At 47.0% G+C, this 19,183-nt stretch overlaps 1 protein-coding gene across 1 annotated transcript; it reads right to left on the bottom strand.

Moving 5' to 3' along the window:
* Window positions 1-1,821: 1,821 nt before the first annotated feature.
* Window positions 1,822-12,566, bottom strand: tmem38b (transmembrane protein 38B). Its single transcript, XM_083670732.1, has 6 exons — window positions 12,163-12,566; window positions 6,420-6,576; window positions 4,670-4,854; window positions 4,367-4,454; window positions 3,410-3,527; window positions 1,822-2,637 (listed from the first exon to the last, which is right to left on the bottom strand). Exons 1-6 carry the CDS (start codon window positions 12,284-12,286, stop codon window positions 2,332-2,334), a joined length of 978 nt encoding a protein of 325 aa, XP_083526858.1. The 5' UTR covers window positions 12,287-12,566; the 3' UTR covers window positions 1,822-2,331.
* Between the last annotated feature and the right edge of the window lie 6,617 nt (window positions 12,567-19,183).

The raw sequence follows: 19,183 nt of genomic DNA on the forward strand, positions 1-19,183 counted from the left end.
GACAGATGAATCCAAAGTTGAACTATTTGGGCACAGTAAGAGTAGACATGTTTGGCGCAAAACCAAGACAGCATTTGAGAACAAGAACCTCATACCAACTGTGAAGCATGGGGGTGGAAATGTCATGGTTTGGGGCTGCTTTTCTGCAGCAGGGCCTGGTCAGCTCACCATCATAGAATCCACTATGAATTTTGTATTGTATCAGAGGGTGCTTGAGGAAAATGTCAGACCATCTGTTCGACAGTTGAAGCTGAAGCAGATGTGGACCATGCAACATGACAATGACCCAAAACATTCCAGTAAATCTACCAAGGAATGGCTCAAGAAAAATAAATTGAGAGTTCTGGAATGGTCAAGTCAAAGCCCGGATCTTAATCTTATTGAGATGCTGTGGATTGATTTGAAACTGGCTGTGCATGCAAGACACCCCTCGAACATCACACAGCTGAAAGAATTCTGCAAGGAGGAGTGGGAAAAACTTTCTCCCAATTGATGTCAGAGACCTGTAGACAGTTATAAGAAACGTCTAATTGAGGTTATTTCAGCCAAGGGGGGCAATACTAGCTATTAGGGCATAGGGTGTCCTAACTTTTTCCTTTTTTGGAAAAATTGGCATTATTGTTAATTTTTCGTTAAATAAATGATTACAAAGTTACATTTTCATAGTTTTTTGTTCAATTACATCCCCTTTATCTATAGACATTGTTAGAAAGAAGATAACATATTGATATGTCCATATTTTTAAGAGAATAACTTAATATTTTGGGGGGTGTCCTAACTTTTTCTCATGACTGTACACTCACCGAACACTTTATTAGGAACACATATACACCTTCTCATGGTGGAGGTGGTGTAATGGTGTGGGGAATGTTTTCTTGGCACACTTTGGGCCCATTAATACCAATCAATCATGGCTTTACCCATCTTCTAATGGCTATTTCCAGCATGATAATGTCACAAAACAAAAGTCGTCTCAAACTGGTTTAATGAACATGACAATGAGTTCAGTGTTCTTTAATGGCCTTCCCAGTCACCGGACCTGAATCCAATAGAACACCTTTGGGATGTGGTAGAACGGGAGATTCACACCTTGAATGTGCACCTGACAAATCTGCAGGAATTGCGTGATGCAATCATGCCATCATGGACCAGAATCTCAAAGGAATGTTTCCAACATCTTGTGGAATCAATGCCAGGAAGAATTGAGGCTGTTTTGAGAGCAAAGGGAGGCCCTACCCAGTATTAGTATAGTGTTCCTAATAAAGAGTAAAGGGAGGCCCTACCCAGTATTAGTATAGTGTTCCTAATAAAGAGTAAAGGGAGGCCCTACCCAGTATTAGTACAGTGTTCCTAATAAAGAGCAAAGGGAGGCCCTACCCAGTATTAGTACAGTGTTCCTAATAAAGATCAAAGGGAGGCCCTACCCAGTATTAGTACAGTGTTCCTAATAAAGAGCAAAGGGAGGCCCTACCCAGTATTAGTACAGTGTTCCTAATAAAGAGCAAAGGGAGGCCCTACCCAGTATTAGTACAGTGTTCCTAATAAAGAGTAAAGGGAGGCCCTACCCAGTATTAGTACAGTGTTCCTAATAAAGATCAAAGGGAGGCCCTACCCAGTATTAATATAGTGTTCCTAATAAAGATCAAAGGGAGGCCCTACCCAGTATTAGTGTAGTGTTCCTAATAAAGTGTTGATGAGTGTATATTGAGATGAAGCCTATACGAGAAGATAACTCTTATTCGTTATATGGTTGATATACCATAGTCCGAGTGTTTACAACTTTGCATCAGTTGCAGTAAGTAAGAACCACAAGTCTTCAAATTAAAGTGCAAGTGAAAGATTTTACTTTCATGTGTTCAATAGAATTTTAAGCATTCACAAAAGAAACAGCAAAAAAGCATTCCATTCCAAATTCTTACATTCACGCGTGCATTTCCTTGAGTACAAATATATTAAAACATCTGAGTAGTCATATCATCTCATATAGTCATATAACTTAAAACCTCAATCATTTCAGAATAGGAAATTTACAGACACATATCAGAATATACAGATAAAAAGTTGTCAAAGAACATTCACCGATCAGCAGGTATAGTACCTGCACCCAAACCTTACAAAAGGATGTGTCAAGGCATAATTAGAAAAAGATTATCAACTTGCTTTCATTGTAAATCAAAATATATCAAAATATAGCTACATTATTGGATGTATTCAATCAGCCCAGATACAGCAGTCGTTTGCTCTCACTGAAGAAACAAATCCTAACAAATCGTCACGATATGAAAGGTACAGTAGATAGTTTCAACCAGGTGCTAGTGAACAGCAGAAACACTAGTCACACTTCTTCTCTGTCTGATCTTTGGCCTTGGGGGAGCTCTTGGGGGAGCTCTTGGGGGAGCTCTTGGGGGACCCCTTCCCCCTGTTCCTTGCTGTCTTCGAGGGGGAGTCGGGGGTCTCTGGGACCGGTGCGCCGTTCTTAGTGGGCACACCATTGTCGGAAGATGCCTTCTTCACAGGGGTCTTGGTCTCGGAGGCGAGGGCCGAATACGGCGACGGTCCGGCGAAGAACGTGCTGTACAAGGCCGACTCGATGGGGGAGAAGGGCGAGGAGGAGGAGCCAGTCAGCATCATCCTCGTCTGGAAAAAAAGAGAAAACAGATCGGTGTAAGTGGAGAGAGGAGGGGGAGGAGGAGGAGAACTGAGAATATTTGACTCAATAAATAAGAATAAATCAACATGTTAGACTTGGAAGAGATGAAATGCAGCACTACGGTGGTACGGTGGCGAGGGATCAGAGTTTCAGCAGCTAACGGTTGAGAGTTCTGAGAACCTGTGGTAAATCTATGGAAGTCAAAGACAGGGGACTTCTCTCGGCGCGTAGAGGAATGATGCAATGAGATGAAAATGATGCAAAAGCCTCCTGCCAGGGGCAATACTACACAAATGTGAGTCATCGCTAACATATGAACTAAGGTAGGTCATTCCTGTTCCATGATACAAGACAACTTTGGAGAATTTTTTTGGTGGATTGCGTAAGACTCGGTTTTACTTGAGCTGGGTCAAAACACTGCTTGTTTTTTTTTCCCTTTCAAATACTAAGATGTGCCTGAGTAGTGCCAAAACATTCAGAAAGAAAAAAAATACTATTCTGACCCTGGGCCCGTATTCATAAAGAGACGGCTGAGGAATGCTGATCTGGGATCAGATCCTCCACCTGCCCATGTAATGTTATGCATTATGATCTAAACCGCCAGGGTTAGGGTTAGTTCTCCGAGTCTCTCTATGGATACGGGCTAAGGGGGGCTGGTGGAGGCAGAAATAGGGGGACAGGGTTCACTGGAACGCTCATTGTGATGGAATAAGGATTGGTATCAGGATGGTCCAGAGGGAGGGAGGCCGTGTGACTGACCTTGTTGACCACAGTGAAGAGGGTGTAGAGCAACATGAGGTGGTGCTTCTGGACTGGGAGGACCTGGTTCTGCTGCAGGGCGAACAGGATCGCGCCTATCAGGGTGATCTTGGTGGGGCTGCACAAGCACAAACACAAGGGTGAAAGGTCAGGGGTCAACTCGGGGCAAGTCAGGGCAATGACATGACCATTACTGTTGAGAAACAGCCACTCGTCGGTCTTCTTCTCTGTCTGCTCGGTGGCCTTGGGTGAGCCTGTGTCGTGTCGTGCCGTGTTTGTCCAAACAGAGTAAGCATCTTTTTAAATCAGTTTTTCTCTCCCTGAGAATTTCCTTCATTCTTCAAAAAAATGTTTGACGCCACAAATGTAAATCATGAGAGGGGAAAAACAAGGCTTCTGAATGGCGGCGAGACTTTTTGTGTGTGTGTGTGTGTGTGTGTGTGTGTGGTTTGAAGACATCGTTTTTTGTGGAGACTGTTATCAGAAAACCACATTCCCTGACAGCACCTCTTCAAACGGCACCAGAAACACCATGACAACAGACCAATCAATACCGAAGCAATTAGTTCACCCACCGCATTCTTCCTTTATGAAGCGGGCGTTCTCGTTACTATTGTCAGAGAATAAAGAGCTCCTGGAGACAGGCATCAAGCAACAATGGTTTGGAGATCAAAGTGAAGGCAGCAAACCCAACCACACACAGGCCTGCCGCCACTCAAAGTCTAATTGCATCACTGGAGTTCTGTACAAAAACACACAGACCAATCATAATGCTCTATTCTCCCTGTGACCCTCTGATCATGAGTGGGGCCGGGAGGTTTTTCATGACCACATGAACTGAAGACAAAAAAAAAAACAGGCCCTAATTGGCTACTGGTAGTGAGGACCCCACATTTTTACTTCCACATGGTCAGGAAAAACTCCTGGCCCTAATCCTGAGAGCAGTGGAAGACTTACTAGGACATCTTGAGAAGTTCATTGGTCTCTGGCTTCCAGACTCCTCGAACCAGCTGCTCAAAGTTACCAATCAGTCCGCCCCCAGCACCTGAGGAGACAGAGACAAACAGTGGCACTGTTATGGACGTGTGTGTGTGTGTGCGTGCTTGTGTATGTGCTTGTATATGTGTGTGTGTGTCTGTATGTGTGTGTATATATATATGTGTGTGTGTATGCGTCTGTGTTTCCACACACGTGCATAAAGTGAGTGTAGCATGCCCATTTGTGAATCCATCTTTGTAACACACACACACACAGTGTTACCTTTGGCCCAGCCCACAGCAACCATCACCATCACACTGTTGTTGTACTTGTTGTGGGCCTGGGTGACTCCTCCTAGAACCTTCCATGTGCGCGTCACCTCCTTCATCCCCGTCAGGACCAGCCGCAGGGGGAGGAACGCAGCACAGCAGTACACCAGGTCCTGAGGGCAGTAGAACACCAGGTACCTGTGGAACACACACACACACACACAAAATATTATGAATGATTTAGCTATGAGCACATTAGGTTTACTGTAAACACCAAGCTGTTGCAAGGCTTGTATTCTGCCAGCAGAGGGCGCTATCTTACACAATGCTTCTGCACAACCCTGCAAAAGTAGAAGGAAGTACTGAGCTGAATAAAAATCATATCCACCGTCCCACTGGGGACCAAAACAATCTGTCACTATCTCAGCAGTATTGCATAGCTGACAGAATAACAAATTGTGCAGTTTCCAGCAAAACAACATCTTTGTTTTTCCACATCATTATTATTGTGTATCGGAGAGGAGGAAAAGGCTTTTCAGCAAAAGATAATCCTACATCCGTCTTTTACGATTTACGGTTTATTCCATTATGAAATACAGAACAGTGTGCGTTGCCGTGTTCTCGGGGCCGTTTGTAATTGGGTTAATGACTAATTGACTTATTGACTGATTAGCTAATTGTCTGTCCCTCTGCTGATTATTTACCCACTCAGTCGCGTCCTCCTCCTGTCACGCCAGCCCACAACCACAGACACCCTCATTAAACATGTGTGCTATGAAAACATCCCCAGGTTTACTTCATGTACATAACTAACTAAGCCAACTAAGACATATTCTTGTCTAAATTACATATTTGAAGAAGCTAAAATGATCATAATGCAATGTATAATGCTCTGTACTGCACGTATGGCTGTAGCATCCACTCACTGTAACAGCCAGAATGCAAAAGTCAAGAGAGCCACAGTACAACGAGAGACATGTCCGTTTTCCCCCAGTAGAGGGCAGCAAACCACGTAATAAAGACGTTAATGTTTTCTTCTTTTTTAGGAATGTTCTCTGAGAACAGGCATGCTGCTCTCATTCATCCAGATCCCCCTTTTCTACACTGCCAGAAGGGAACGCGATGAGCGACGTGATGCACGTTCAGACATTAACATAAACATATCTGAGTGGGCCTCTTCCTGGCTGCTTTGACTGCGAGAGCCTTGTGGAGAATCGATGGTCTATTGATGTTCAGGGTCCGCTGACTGTTCTACTACACGTTGTATGCTGTCCTGCCACTCTGCTGCCTTCTGTCTCTTTCAGCAAACATAATGCATAAGTCATCCTCATTTGTCAGCTCTTGTTGATGTTTTATGTTATGTAAACAGATAATGCCAGAGGCCCAGGGCTTGTTATTCCAACGCAGTTAGTTCCCCTTCTCACACCTCCCCCCCCCTCCCTCCCTCCCTCTCTCCCCATCTCTCCCTCCCTCCCTCTCCATCCCTCCCTCCCTTTCTCCTCCCTCTCCATCTCTCCCTCTTACCTTCCTAACTTCCTCCCTCCCTTTATCCTCCTCTCCCCTCTCACTCTCTCCATCTCTCCCTCCCTCCCTCCCCCCTCCCTCTCTCCCACTCCACCATCTCTCCCTCCCTCCCTCTCTCCTCCTCTCTCCCCCTCTCTCTCCATCTCTCCCTCTTTCCTTCCCTCCTTACCTTCCTCCCTCCCCATCTCTCCCTCCCTCTCTCTTCATCTCTCCCCCCCCCCTCCCTCAGGAGGACTCACCAGATGAGGGAGGCGATGAGGACGTTGGTTCCGTTGGAGAGTGGAGCCACGGCAGGCTCGGCCATCATGAGGCTTGACAGGACGGCACCTCCGAAGCAGTACAGCATGGAGCTGAACCAGCAGGCAAACGGACTCCGCCTCGCCACCTCCTGGACCCCTGGAAGCAGCAGCATCATCATCATCACTATGATCATCATCATCGTCATCACTATAATCATCATTATAACTCAGAATGACTACGATCACCATCGTAATCACCATCATCATTACTGTGATCACAATCTTCCTCAGCCTCCAAGACTCCTGCAAGCAAGCATCATCATCATCATTATAACTATCATCATCCTCATCATCCTCATCCTCACCATCATCACTGTCACCTTGTGTCCACCACACAAGGAAAGTCGTGATCAACAACTAAAATCATGACAAGAAAGAGAATAGTCCTGGAGAACATTCTGGTATTGTTGTTGTCTATGTTGTCAGTGCTGCTAGGCTAGCAGAAATGTTTTACATTTACATTTACGGCATTTAGCAGACGCCTTTATCCAAAGCGACTTACAACAAATACATTTGTTTAAGTAAGTGAATCATCTATCCAACAGTCATCATAAGACTAAGTAATCACACCAGGGGCCATCGGCAGTTGTAATGCCTGAAGCCTTTTTTTTATTTATTTTTTTAGGTTAGACTACATCGCTGAACTCGTTCATAGTTAACTTGACGGGGTCAAAGGTCAACGTTTGACATGACAGGTGTGTCCTCTGCTACTTCCCCCATGTTTGCTGTTTAAACATTAACCACAGCAGACGGAGAAGTTAGAACCTCAGTCACTCTCACAGCTAGAACGTGCTTTGCTACTCAGGGTGTTTTCGAAGAGAGGAGGCAGAAATGTTTCACATTTACGGCATTTAGCAGACGCCTTTATCCAAAGCGACTTACAACAAATACATTTGTTTAAGTAAGTGAATCATCTATCCAACAGTCATCATAAGACTAAGTAATCACACCAGGGGCCATCGGCAGTTGTAATGCCAGAAGCCTTTTTTTTCGAAGAGAGGAGGGTGTTTTCGAAGAGAGGAGGCTCAGTTTGTGTAAAGAGTAAAGTTTAGAGCTCAAAAGCTTCATGTTGATATCTGCTGGTATCGGCTCAGTCAAGATATAAATGTTTCTCAATGTCCCAAGCACTTCACCACAGCTCAATACTGATACTAACATAATAGCAGCAATTACTCACAGCCTTTCTCTGCCTTTGACAATACTCAAATATCAGTCAGCCTACCATGGCGTCACCATGGCGACCAGCCACATGGCCTTCCTGGTCTTAATTGGCAGGTTCCTAAGTACAAGGTTAGCCATATGCTACTGTAGCCAAGTCCTGCAGGGCCACCCTGGTAATCTGGGGGATTAAAATGAAGATTAAAGACTCGTGGAGAGGCAGGTGAGCAGTGTGGTTGGAGTTGTCGTACCGCTCCTGGGCACCACTAGGTCCACACACGCTGGAGGCCGAGCTCACGTCTGCTCACGTCTGCTCTTCACTTTGTTTCTTTAATAATTCAACAACATGAGTGTCTACTGTGTACTGTTACCACGGGGGGTGGGTGGGGGAGGGGAGAGAGAGGGAAGGAGAGAGAGGGGGGGGTTTACAGGATGACATTTCTTTCTCGGAAATGATAAATTACCTGGACATCTGGCATAGTCTGTTTACATAACATCAAACATCACAAGAGCTTCCAAATAAAAGGATTAGTTAGTACCTTTGCTGAAAGACACAGGGTGCAGAACAGCCACGCACGCACGCACGCACTCACACACACACACACACACACACACACACTCTTAATATGAAGTCACAATTCCAAATGTGAAGTGTGTCTGAATCAACATTTGCAAAGTGGATGATGAAATCGTGTGTCTACAACAGATGGACACTTGCGTAACTGCACCCGTCCAATACGTGAGCAGTAAAGAAAAGAAAACGTTTACGAGACAAATAAAAAAGCATGTTGTTCTTGTCACATCGACACCATGACAACAACCCTAATCCAACAGCCAGCATGCAAACCACCAACTGAAACCATGTTACCGGCTCATCAACTGACAAGCCGGCCGTACAAAAACAATGGTCTTCAGTTCACCTGCATTGAGCAGCTACACCTACAAAACAAAATGAAAGTCATCTGACTTTGATGGTGAAATACAGAGGACGTGGGAATGGTATGGGGTCAGATGCACAGACAGCGGGAGGCATGCACAGGACCCAGGACCAAAGCCTTTCCAGAGGATCCCAGATGCTGGATGCAGCTAGAGTAAAAGGTGTGGATGGGGGGGGGCGCAGTCTGAATTTGTGAACAGCACTAACATACCTTTCTTTTGGGAGGCAGAATAACCTGCAACGTCATCAAAAGCAGAGCATTAATGACCGTAGAAGTATCCAAGGGGTTAATGGCAATGGTGAAAACGGTTAGGATCATGCAGAATATTTCTCGAAGTTGAAACGTTCAGCTTGTAGGCACTCCAACAATACGGGCCGTTTACGGGACACGTCGTCAGTGGAAGCGTGGATAATCAATTCCATTTCGCAACTAGGCATAAGTGCCTGTCATCGATCTTATCGATAGCATTCACCAGTTTACACATCACCTTTAACAATATAATATAATGTAATATAATATAATATAATATAATATAATATAATATAATATAATATAATAATAATAATAATAATACCACAGTGATGTATGAAGCCGATGTTTGTAGGCTACAGTAGGTCAATGGTACAGTATGCAACTACTGTTCATCTTTGATCTCGTGAGGACGGATCTGACAAAGTATTTAGTGGAGGAACAGAGAGGTTTATTTTGCCACAGCAGTTAAATGAGCTGTGATGAACTTGTAGCTGTTGGTAATAAGCCGGGGGCTTAGCAGCAGCGAACACTGTCACCCGAGCAACAGAAACCAATAAGGCAGCACACTAGTGCCATAGAAGTGAACAGCAGTTGCTTTGTCAACAGCTTCAGGTCCAGGGCAAAGCACGCAGCTTAGGTCATCTGTAATCAGTCAGACTTGTTCAAGGACTAGGCTAGTCCTAGATACAGGGAATCTCTAGAGAATGGGTGAGCTAGATTTGCTGCCAGGGGACATTCACTGAATGGACTTGAGTGAACTTGCTGTGTAGCCAGAAGGAGTTTCCAGAAGCTATGGCACAGTGCGTCATGGAAACTAGTCTGCTCCTCCTTCTGCTTCAGGGATTTGCAATATCTGCTCGGTGGACATACAAAAAATAGGGCAGTGTTTTACAACGTGACGTTTTGTGGGGGCACAAGACCTCTGCGTCTTGACAGATAAGAGTGAGGCCAAAAAAGGGAACATCCAATCTCATGTGAACAGGAACAGGAACAGGAGTCTGATGTAAACACAGACGTTCACCATGCATCGCAGGCTTGGCTTGTTAGCAGGTGGGGTAATACATCACCATCAGACCTCGAGAAAATGGTCGCCCACTGGATTTGCATTCGGAAGGGCATTTACAAGTCAAATCCCCAGGCTCAGTGGGAGAGGGAAAGGAGCAGGGCAGAGCAATACCAGCAGCACAGGGACAATACACATGTAATTGACAACTGCTTGGGGAATTGGCCCTAGCCTGCAGCGTCTCTCAGGCTCTCTCTGTAAACAGGAAGGAAGAAGCCGACTGTGGTCTGCTGCTCTCTGCAGTTCCTCTCGACTCTGTGCCACGCGTTGCCGTAGCAGCAGTGCTGCTTGGAGCTAGGCCCGTTTGAAAACACTGTTTGGTGTCGCCCTGTTAAAACACTGAAAAACACTAGAAAACACATTAACTCCTTCGACTTCTGAGAAAACACAAGGAGATGGTCCGTCTCTCTCGCAGGGCCGGGGCTATGACTCCTAGGAGAGCATTGTTAAAGAATGGGGCAACTGACTTATTTTTAGATTACATTGTTTACAGGATGATGCTAAGTGCTAAGTGCTAAGACTAGGCCTTAATGCTACTCTACTTTCCATGTCAGGCCTTCCATTCCCTACAATTTCCAGAGTGATAGTTAGGACTGAGACAGGCTAAGTGTATAGTCTACACACAATGACAGGTAATAAGCAGATGAAGGGAGGAGGCCTAACATCCAGTGGAGAGCCGTAGCGTCGACAAGAGGCCAATTTCTTTCAAGATGTAAAGTCAGAGTGCTTGGTGGGATTCCTGACCAGATTCAGCTGTGGCTATATATAGAGAGCACTCAGAGACCGGTTAAGTTAGGAACTGGAAATGGAACATTCTTTCTGAACATTCCACTCCTTCTTGGGGGGAAAACGATGAGCTGGTGTAAATTCTCCGTTCTCCGCGGTGTTTTGTGTCTTAAGGCACATTCTCACGAAGTCAAATTTGTACAAGACGAGACAAAAAAGGATTTCACGGTCACGTCGCCTGCGTTAGAACGAATTAAAAACACTCCTGCTTAACCCTGTTGTCGGCTAATCCTCTTTGTTTTGAGCGGGATCCCCCTCGGAGTAAAACTCAAAACATGTTCGTCACTTCACGCGGCCTCCACGCTGTATATAGGCCGAGCCTACACACGGAGAAAGACGATACGAGGACTCTCGTATGTTGTGGGGGGATGACCCCTGATATTTTGGGTGGTTGACAGGGGGGAAGCACTCCCTCACTCCCCCTCTCCCCCTCTGCCATTGAGCCAGTCAGTGGGAGATAGATAGGAACAGAGGACAGGAGGTCGGGGGCTAGGAGGCCAGGGATGCCTCACAAGGCATGCTCTAAAATAGCTTGTTTACAGCAGTGCCCTGGACCACAATGGAGGGTTTGTATAAGGAAAAGGTCAAAGCTGCAGCGGTAAATGTCAACATGTCTCAAGAGTCACACTCAAAGTGACATAATGGGCCTGGCTCAGAGTGGGTGGACTAACTCCAGGCCCACGGTGCCTCTATAGAAGCACCACGGACAGCGCCAATTAGTTTATTCATTTTAACTATTTTAATGCCATTATTTTTGCTGTTGACTTTCTTTGACTTTGTCAACTCTTTCTAAAACGTTGATCATTGTAGGTAAATGTGTGTGTGTGTGTGTGTGTGTGTGTGTGTGTTATCTCTGATGTGATTATTCTACAATTAGGTCATGTCTTTCATCAGCGAACGTTGAGGCCTGTTGACAGAACTAGAGGGCCTGTTTAATTATTGATGGGCCTCTGTCTCCTTTCCTGGGCCTAGAATCAAAGTGATTATCTTATCGCTGCACAGCTACAGTTGGCCTAGATCTGTAATCTGTCGCACCCTAGTAAAGCGCAGGTAAACACGTGGAATGTACCAGGTGCAGGGGTAGTTGTGGCATTGTGTCTGTTAATGAACCTCTATAATCTTATAGAGATTAAATATATTTTAATCTTAGTAATGGCAAAACCCATATATGTGCGGCAATATATTCATAAGCCATTAGATTATGTCATCAAACTCCAGGGATTTTGACCATAGAAACTGAACATTTTCGATCATACAAACAGTCTCCGTGGCTGGATGGCTGTTATGCAACCTATCTAGAGTAGCATATAGAATCGAAACGATCTGGATATTTAGCCTTCTTGTTAATGACAGCTGCAGTCAAGAGCTAGAACCTAAATACTGCCAAATATAACCACTGTAGTCAGTGTATGAAATAGATTCTGAAATACGGCCAAACCAGGTAACAGGTAAGCGACAGTTGAACGTCAACGTGCGAACTGCTTACCTGGCTGTTCCCTCAGAGCCATGACTGACACGATATAATGCGCCGTGTCAAAATAGGGAAACATGGAGAGCCCAGCCAGTCCATGGGACAGTTCGTCCACATTCAGGAGCCCAAACAAATCCATATTTCTCTTTACACACTGCCCCGGACCACGCTAGTGTCTTCTACTCCCGAGGTGTTCAACTCGCGGCAGCCGTCCAACTCTGAGCATCAGAGAGAAGTCGGACTGGTTTATCCCGGGGACGTGTCTCAGAGAAACCGCTGCATGTCTCCCAAACGCGACGCTGTCAACAGCTGGACGTGGACGTCTCTGCCCGGGACTTCCCTCGGGTTGCTCAGCAACGGATCTGTAGATCTACCGGATAGGCCGAGGCGGCGGCCGTCACGTCGACCGGGGGCTCTGCCGCGTCGACCATCCCTGTGATGTGGCGGGTGGGACTGTGCGAGCTTCCTGATTGGTTAGGGGTTGGGTGGAAATCACCAATCAGATTTGTGTATGTGGCGAATGAAGGGATGCTATTGGTCAGCAGATGCACACACACGCGCGCGCAAACGCACACACGCACGCACACACATATACCCACGCACGCGCGAGCGAGCACACGCACGTACACACACACGCACACTTGTATGTTATGTGATTGAATGGGGACTTAATAACATCTTATGCCTTGCAAAAAAAAAAATGTATGCAGTATGCAGAGAATGTTTTGTAACAGTATGGTGTGAATGATGGGATCACCGTGTGAATATGTTCTACTGTATCTTCTGGCTGGGAAGTTCTACGATCATCTAAGCTTGTCCACCAGGGGGCAGCATTGCATTGTCCTGACTTCTCTTACAGCAGCAGAGGACTTTCGATGCGTGTTCATGCAGTATCGTGCATCCAAATGTACTATTTATTAAAGCAAGTAGTATTTATTTCTCTCAATCTCTGCAGCATCAGTCAGTCAGAAGTGAGAGAATTGTATCTTTCATTTCAGAGACTCAAAGATAGTGCTTTGATAGAATGAATACTAATGAAGGTTACTCTTCCTCAAACCTGTTCAATAAAACAACTTCCCCAGTTCCAAGCCTCCAGCATTGTTGCATTGATATAGGGTAAATAACGATGTGGAGCGTCACTGACAGGGGTCGTGTAATGTGGGGGAACAACCACTAGGTGGAGACAGCAGATAATTTACTGTACATTTAAACATCCATAACGTCTTGGTCGCAACGAAGGGGGGGTTGTTGTTATTGATGAGGAGGGAACCAGCGGAGGCTGGTGGAGGTAGAAATCAGAGGACAGGCTTGATACCATTCCTCATTCTGTTGTATGTTCCCCTGCATTACAATGAGGTTGTCCTTATTTACCTCCACCAGCCTCCACTGGTGGGAACTGGAAGTCCCCTTGGGTGATGGCATAGTACATCAACACTGTATGGGAGGTGAAGTCTGGTGGGCATAGCTTTTTTTTTTCTGAGATAGAGAGAGAGAGAGAGAGAGAGAGAGAGAGAAGGGAAGAGAGAGAGAGAGGGAAGGGAAGAGAGAGAGGAAGAGAGAGAAAGACTGAGGGCATAGCTTCTCACAAGCAAAGCAGGAGGAGATGACGTCACCTAGCCAGGTAATGAGGTAGTGAGGTAGTGGTCGTGTTGGAGCAGGACGCTCACCAGGAAGGTAACCGGGGCAACCGGGACGACACCTGCTAGTGAGCCTGAGAAAGTTCCACCCGTCAAACCGCGTGATGGTATAGCTATCTCCCTAGTTTCCCTAGCTTCCCTGTCCTCTCCAACACCTCTACCCCCCGCCCCGCCCCCCATCCCCCCACCCCCGGATCCCCCTGTGACTCCTCCAGCTCCAGCCTCATCAGTATTCCCCCCGCGGTGCCAGATCAAAGCCATGTCCACAGCACCGCCAGAGGAGGAGAGGAGGGACAGCCTTTCATTCCAGGGATTGCTTAGGGCCCGTCTCACAAAGGCCAGCGTCTGAGGACCGGGGGATTTAAGAACCGATGGAATTCGTATTCCATTCTGTCTGTGACTGTGTGCCCTGTCACTGGGGCGGAACCCCATTTAAACACTCAAAGCCCTGCTGAGGGAAACAGGTCTGCATGGAGTCCCATGATATTATAAATGTAATATGTTCACTGTCTCTGACCCGGGTGAAGCTTTAGGAGGTTCTGTCTCTGACCCTGGTGAAGCTTTAGGAGGTTCTGTCTCTGACCCTGGTGAAGCTTTAGGAGGTTCTGTCTCTGACCCTGGTGAAGCTTTAGGAGGTTCTGTCTCTGACCCTGGACATTCATAAGCATGTATTGTAAAGTAAAATAGTGGTACGGGGAGTGAATGATAAACATATACGACGGCCATCACTAAGTCTGAGGAATGTGAGGAATTTGTGTCCCGACCCATTTGCTTTACTGATGGACGCCACACAATGACAGTGTTCTGCACATAAGTGTGGAATGCTGAGGTTTTGCTGCTGCAGCTCTTGTTTTTTCCCGTGTTGTGGGTAGAAAAGTGCTTAGAAAAGTACTAGTATATGAAATAAGAGAGGGAACATAACTCTCCCATAAACCAAGGCCCCTGGTCTCACTCCTCACAGCCCAGAGTCAGATTAACCTTGTTTCTTTACGGTGGTGACACAACATTCCTACACCCATTAACGAATGTCACCCGCAAACCTCTGAGTGACTGTTCTCCTCTGAACGATGTAGCCTATTAGCTCCATAGCCCCACAGCCGGGCCTCATCCATCTCTCTACGCCTGTGGGAAATCGTGTGAGGCAAGTCTGACCCTCCCTTCCCCCCCCGCCCACACACACACCACACACGCATACACACACACACACCACACCACACACACATACTGTACACATACACACACACACACACACAAACACACACACACACAACTGCACGGACGCACACACACACACACCACACACGCATACACACACACACATACTGTACACATACACACACACACACACACACACACACACACACACACACACACACACACCCTCCTCTGAGTTACAATAGCGCAGTTATCAACACCTCTGTACAGACAGACTGTGCAGACAGACTGCCTGTCTGACAGACAGACAGGCAGGCAGGCAGACAGACAGGCAGGCAGACAGGCAGACAGACAGACAGACAGGCAGGCAGACAGGCAGGCAGACAGACAGACAGGCTGGCAGGCAGACAGACAGGCTGGCAGGCAGACAGACAGGCTGGCAGGCAGACAGACAGACAGACAGACAGACAGACAGACAGACAGACAGACAGACAGACAGACAGGTCCCCCAGTGTCACAGCCATACCAGATGAGTAATGCCTGGGTTGAGCCGACTGGCAGGGGAGGCAGAGGGTTATACATCACCATGGAACCACCATGCTGCTCCACCATCACCCTGCTCTCTCCCTCTCTCTCTGACTATCTCTCTCTCTCTCTATTTCTCTCCCTCCCCCCCTCTCTCTCTCTCTGACTATCTCTCTCTTCCTCCACCATCACCCTGCTCTCTCTCTCGCTCTCTTTCTCTCACTATTCCTCCACCCTCACCCTGAATTTCTTTCTCTCTCTCTCTCTCTCTCTAACTATTTCTTTCTCTCTCTCTCTCTCTCTCTCATTCAGTCAAGTGCAGTAAATTATCTCTGTGGTGATGTAAAGCTGTTGTGTTAGAACTGTGGATGGATCTAAGCCATTGCCTGGCAATGTGGATGGATCCAATGGTTAGGGTTAGGCATTGCCTGGCAATGTGGATGGATCTAAGGGTTAGGGTTAGGGTTAGGGTTAGGCATTGCCTGGCACAGTCAGGAGGCCTCTTAGAAGGTCACATACAGTAGTAGCAGTAGAGGTTGTTTCATTATCCCATTATCCCATTATCCCATTAGCCCAATAGCCATTTGGGGAAAAAAGAAAGCAAACAAGCAAAAGCAAGGTTAAAAAGGTATGTTTTAAATGCCCATGCCTGCCAGTTTTGCTTCCTGGCTTTTCTTACTCAAGGAAGGGAAACACTAAGTGGTGACCTTAGTCATAAATGGAGCTATTTGGGAAAGTAAACACCAGACGTAGCTAGGAGCAATTTTCAATAAAATGTGTTGAAAGGTTGTTTGACTCAGTTGCAAAAAAGCCAGAGAAGGATGTTCGGAGGGTGCTAACTTTACAAACATCTCAGCCACCTCACACTTCGGAGCTCTGAGCCGTATGAAATGTCATATGTCACGGCACGTGGGAAATCATTTTAGGACAAGCTAAGAAAATAGAATGTACCTCCCAAAATACACATACTTTGACCTAAATGGCAATTTTCAAACTTGAATCATTGTACAATGACATTGTGCAGCACCAGGATGTCACATAGAGTATCATCTAAAAAACGTCAAAAATGACTAATGTGGGTCTTTAAGCTTTCTTAATAACCCCGGTTTCTGCTGCTGCCCTCAGTTCCTCTGGAGGTTCAGCCTCAGGGTGTGTTTATTAAACATCGGCGTTGGCCTGAGCCCATCACTATAGCTGTGGTGGATTTCATCACTGTGAAATGCTGTGACTCTGTGAAGAGCTGACATTGAGATGTCTGTAATTATAGTTCTAAAACCATAATCCTGAAATGCAATTTTGTCTGTTTATACTTCGGCAACCAATTTAAACTTCAATATCGGAGCGAGCCAGGGAAAATCTTCGACGAAAAGCAGGCCCGAAAAAGCAATTACTGCACGTCACAACATGAAAGCACATGTCCTATCGCTTGACACTGAAACGTGGAGAAACTATGCATTTATAATACGCCAATGGTCACCGAACTATTGAAACCCACTTCTATGTCCCCTTCTCATGTCTCCCTCAGACCTGCTCTCCGTATCACAGGCTACGCGACGTTTAGATAGTTAGATAGTTTCCGCCCCAGAAGGCTTCTCGGCGGACTATAAAAGCACTCCAGCTCTCTCCAGCGAGAGCGTTACAAATAGCCTGAAGCCAGTCATTTACTTTCTGCACCAGCCCGGTGACTCAGGCCCCGTCACACGCTCCCTTCACACTAATCCCTATAAAGAGCAAGGTTGAAACAAAACCTGACCTCAAACTGTCTGAGACCAATGTCACTTTTCGTGGTTAAGAAGACCAAAAACGACAAGCCGCGGAGAAGTGGGGCTAAAACGGGCGGCTGAAACAGATGTGAGTCATAGCGGCCTATGAATAGCCCCCCCGGCACGTCATGCTTCTTTAACATGGCTATGCAAGCAGGTCCACGCAAAAAAGTTTTTTCCGCTTTAAAGCCCTGTTTGTGTAAAAACACGACTGCTGTCCTAATGATGAGCAGGGGTTGAGAGGGTTCAGGTTCAGTTTCCCCCTTCCTCTCTCTCTCTCGCTCTTCCTCCTCCATAACCCTGCTCTGTTTCTCTCTCTCTCTCTCTCTCTCTCTCTCTCTCTCTCTCTCTCTCTATCTCTATCTCTCTCTCTCTCTCTCTCTCTCTCTCTCTCTCTCTCTTCCTCCTCCATAACCCTGCTCTGTGTGTGTGTGTGTGTCTCTCTCTCTCTCTCTCTCTCTCTCTCTCCCCCTCTCTCACTTCCCCTCCCTGATTAACACCCATTCTTCCACTGATCTGATGAACTTTAATTGACTGAAATAGCAGCCAGCAGATGCAGATTCCTTTGGGGGCCCTTCCTGCTCCATGAGCCTGTCCATGTCAGAGAGCCCGGCATCCTGCTCTGCTCTCCCCCAGCGGCCCCACATGACCCTGGGGGGGCTGGAGGAGATGTGGAGGTCACACGGATGACTCAGTGTTGTTCTTCCGTTACAAGAACGTGGATGTGGGACTCGGCTTCAGCAAAAAAAGCTATCACCCTTCACACACACACACACACACACACACACACACACTCACACACACACACACACACACACAATCTCGCCACGCCACCACGCCACCCCGCCACCAGACCCACGGGGTGTGTGTGGTGACCTCCCTCCACCCCCTCCACACCCTCAGCCAAACCACACAGCAGCTCACGGGTCCCTGCGACTGACGTCAGCCTCCACTAATTACAAGACGGGGTGGAGAAACGGTCCGTTGTAACACAGCACCGTGGAATCGTATGTTTCCAATCTCCACACGCAGAACTATTATTTTTCTCCCAGTAATTACAATGAGGAAAGCTGTTGCTATGCTTGCTGGGAACGGTCTTTAAGTGGTGTGATTGTTCTGTAGCTTATCATCAGAGCCGGCAGGAGATGCTTCCCGCTCCGGATGCAGAGGCTGTTACCGGGCGGAATCAGGAAAAGCTGGGAATGCTGAGGAATTCCGGTGTGTGTGTCACCACCAGGAACTGTTGGCTCACAAGGTTGGCTCACTCTCTCTCTCTCTCTCTCTTTCTCTCTCTCTCTCTCTCTCTCTCTCTCTCTCTCTCTCTGTCTGTCTGCCAGCCTCCACAGGGTCCTATTATGGTGAAGGCAGCATGGGGCAGAGCAGCGACCAGTGTCTCCAGTCCTGGGTGGGGCCCTGGTCTTTGGGCCAGGGAGGGGAGCAGTCGACCACAGGGGAGTGCTGTGGTGGTGGGGGGGGGGGCTGTTAGACAGAGCCTTAATGACAACCAGGCCAGTTTAATGACACACAGCCTGAGGTCCGGAGGTGGTGGCTCCTGTCATAGCCAGAGGGTTGGGGGGGGGGGGGGGGGGTTGGAGGAAGCCCTCCTCAATAAGCCCTCAAGAGCACCATGTCGAGCACTAAGCCCAAGCACCCAACTGTTGTTTCAATGGGCAAAGGCCCTTTCTTTGCTTAGTCCCGCCCTAACCCTAACCCCAACCCTAACCCTAACCCTAACCCTAACCCCAACCCCAACCCTAACCCTAACCCCAACCCTAACCCTAACCCTAACCCTAACCCCAACCCCAACCCTAACCCCAACCTTAACCCTAACCCTAACACATGTTCATTGTACTGTACTATATATCTCACACTGGAGGCCATTGATGAATGTCTGTTATTAACAGGACATTAAAGGAGCTCCACAGAACTCACTGTACTATGGTGCATAATGTCCAC

This window comes from Argentina silus (genome assembly GCF_951799395.1).
Source record: "Argentina silus genome assembly, chromosome: 5".
NCBI classification, from domain to species: Eukaryota; Metazoa; Chordata; class Actinopteri; order Argentiniformes; family Argentinidae; genus Argentina; species Argentina silus.

Excerpts from the sequence above, each read along its gene's own strand:
- tmem38b (XM_083670732.1), bottom strand. The coding sequence starts at position 12,286 with ATGGATTTGTTTGGGCTCCTGAATGTGGACGAACTGTCCCATGGACTG. Across the intron at positions 6,577-12,162 it reads GGCTCTGAGGGAACAGCCAG|GGGTCCAGGAGGTGGCGAGG; the intron begins GTAAGCAGTTCG and ends TGCTGCTTCCAG. Across the intron at positions 3,528-4,366 it reads GAACTTCTCAAGATGTCCTA|CCCCACCAAGATCACCCTGA; the intron begins GTAAGTCTTCCA and ends GTGCTTGTGCAG.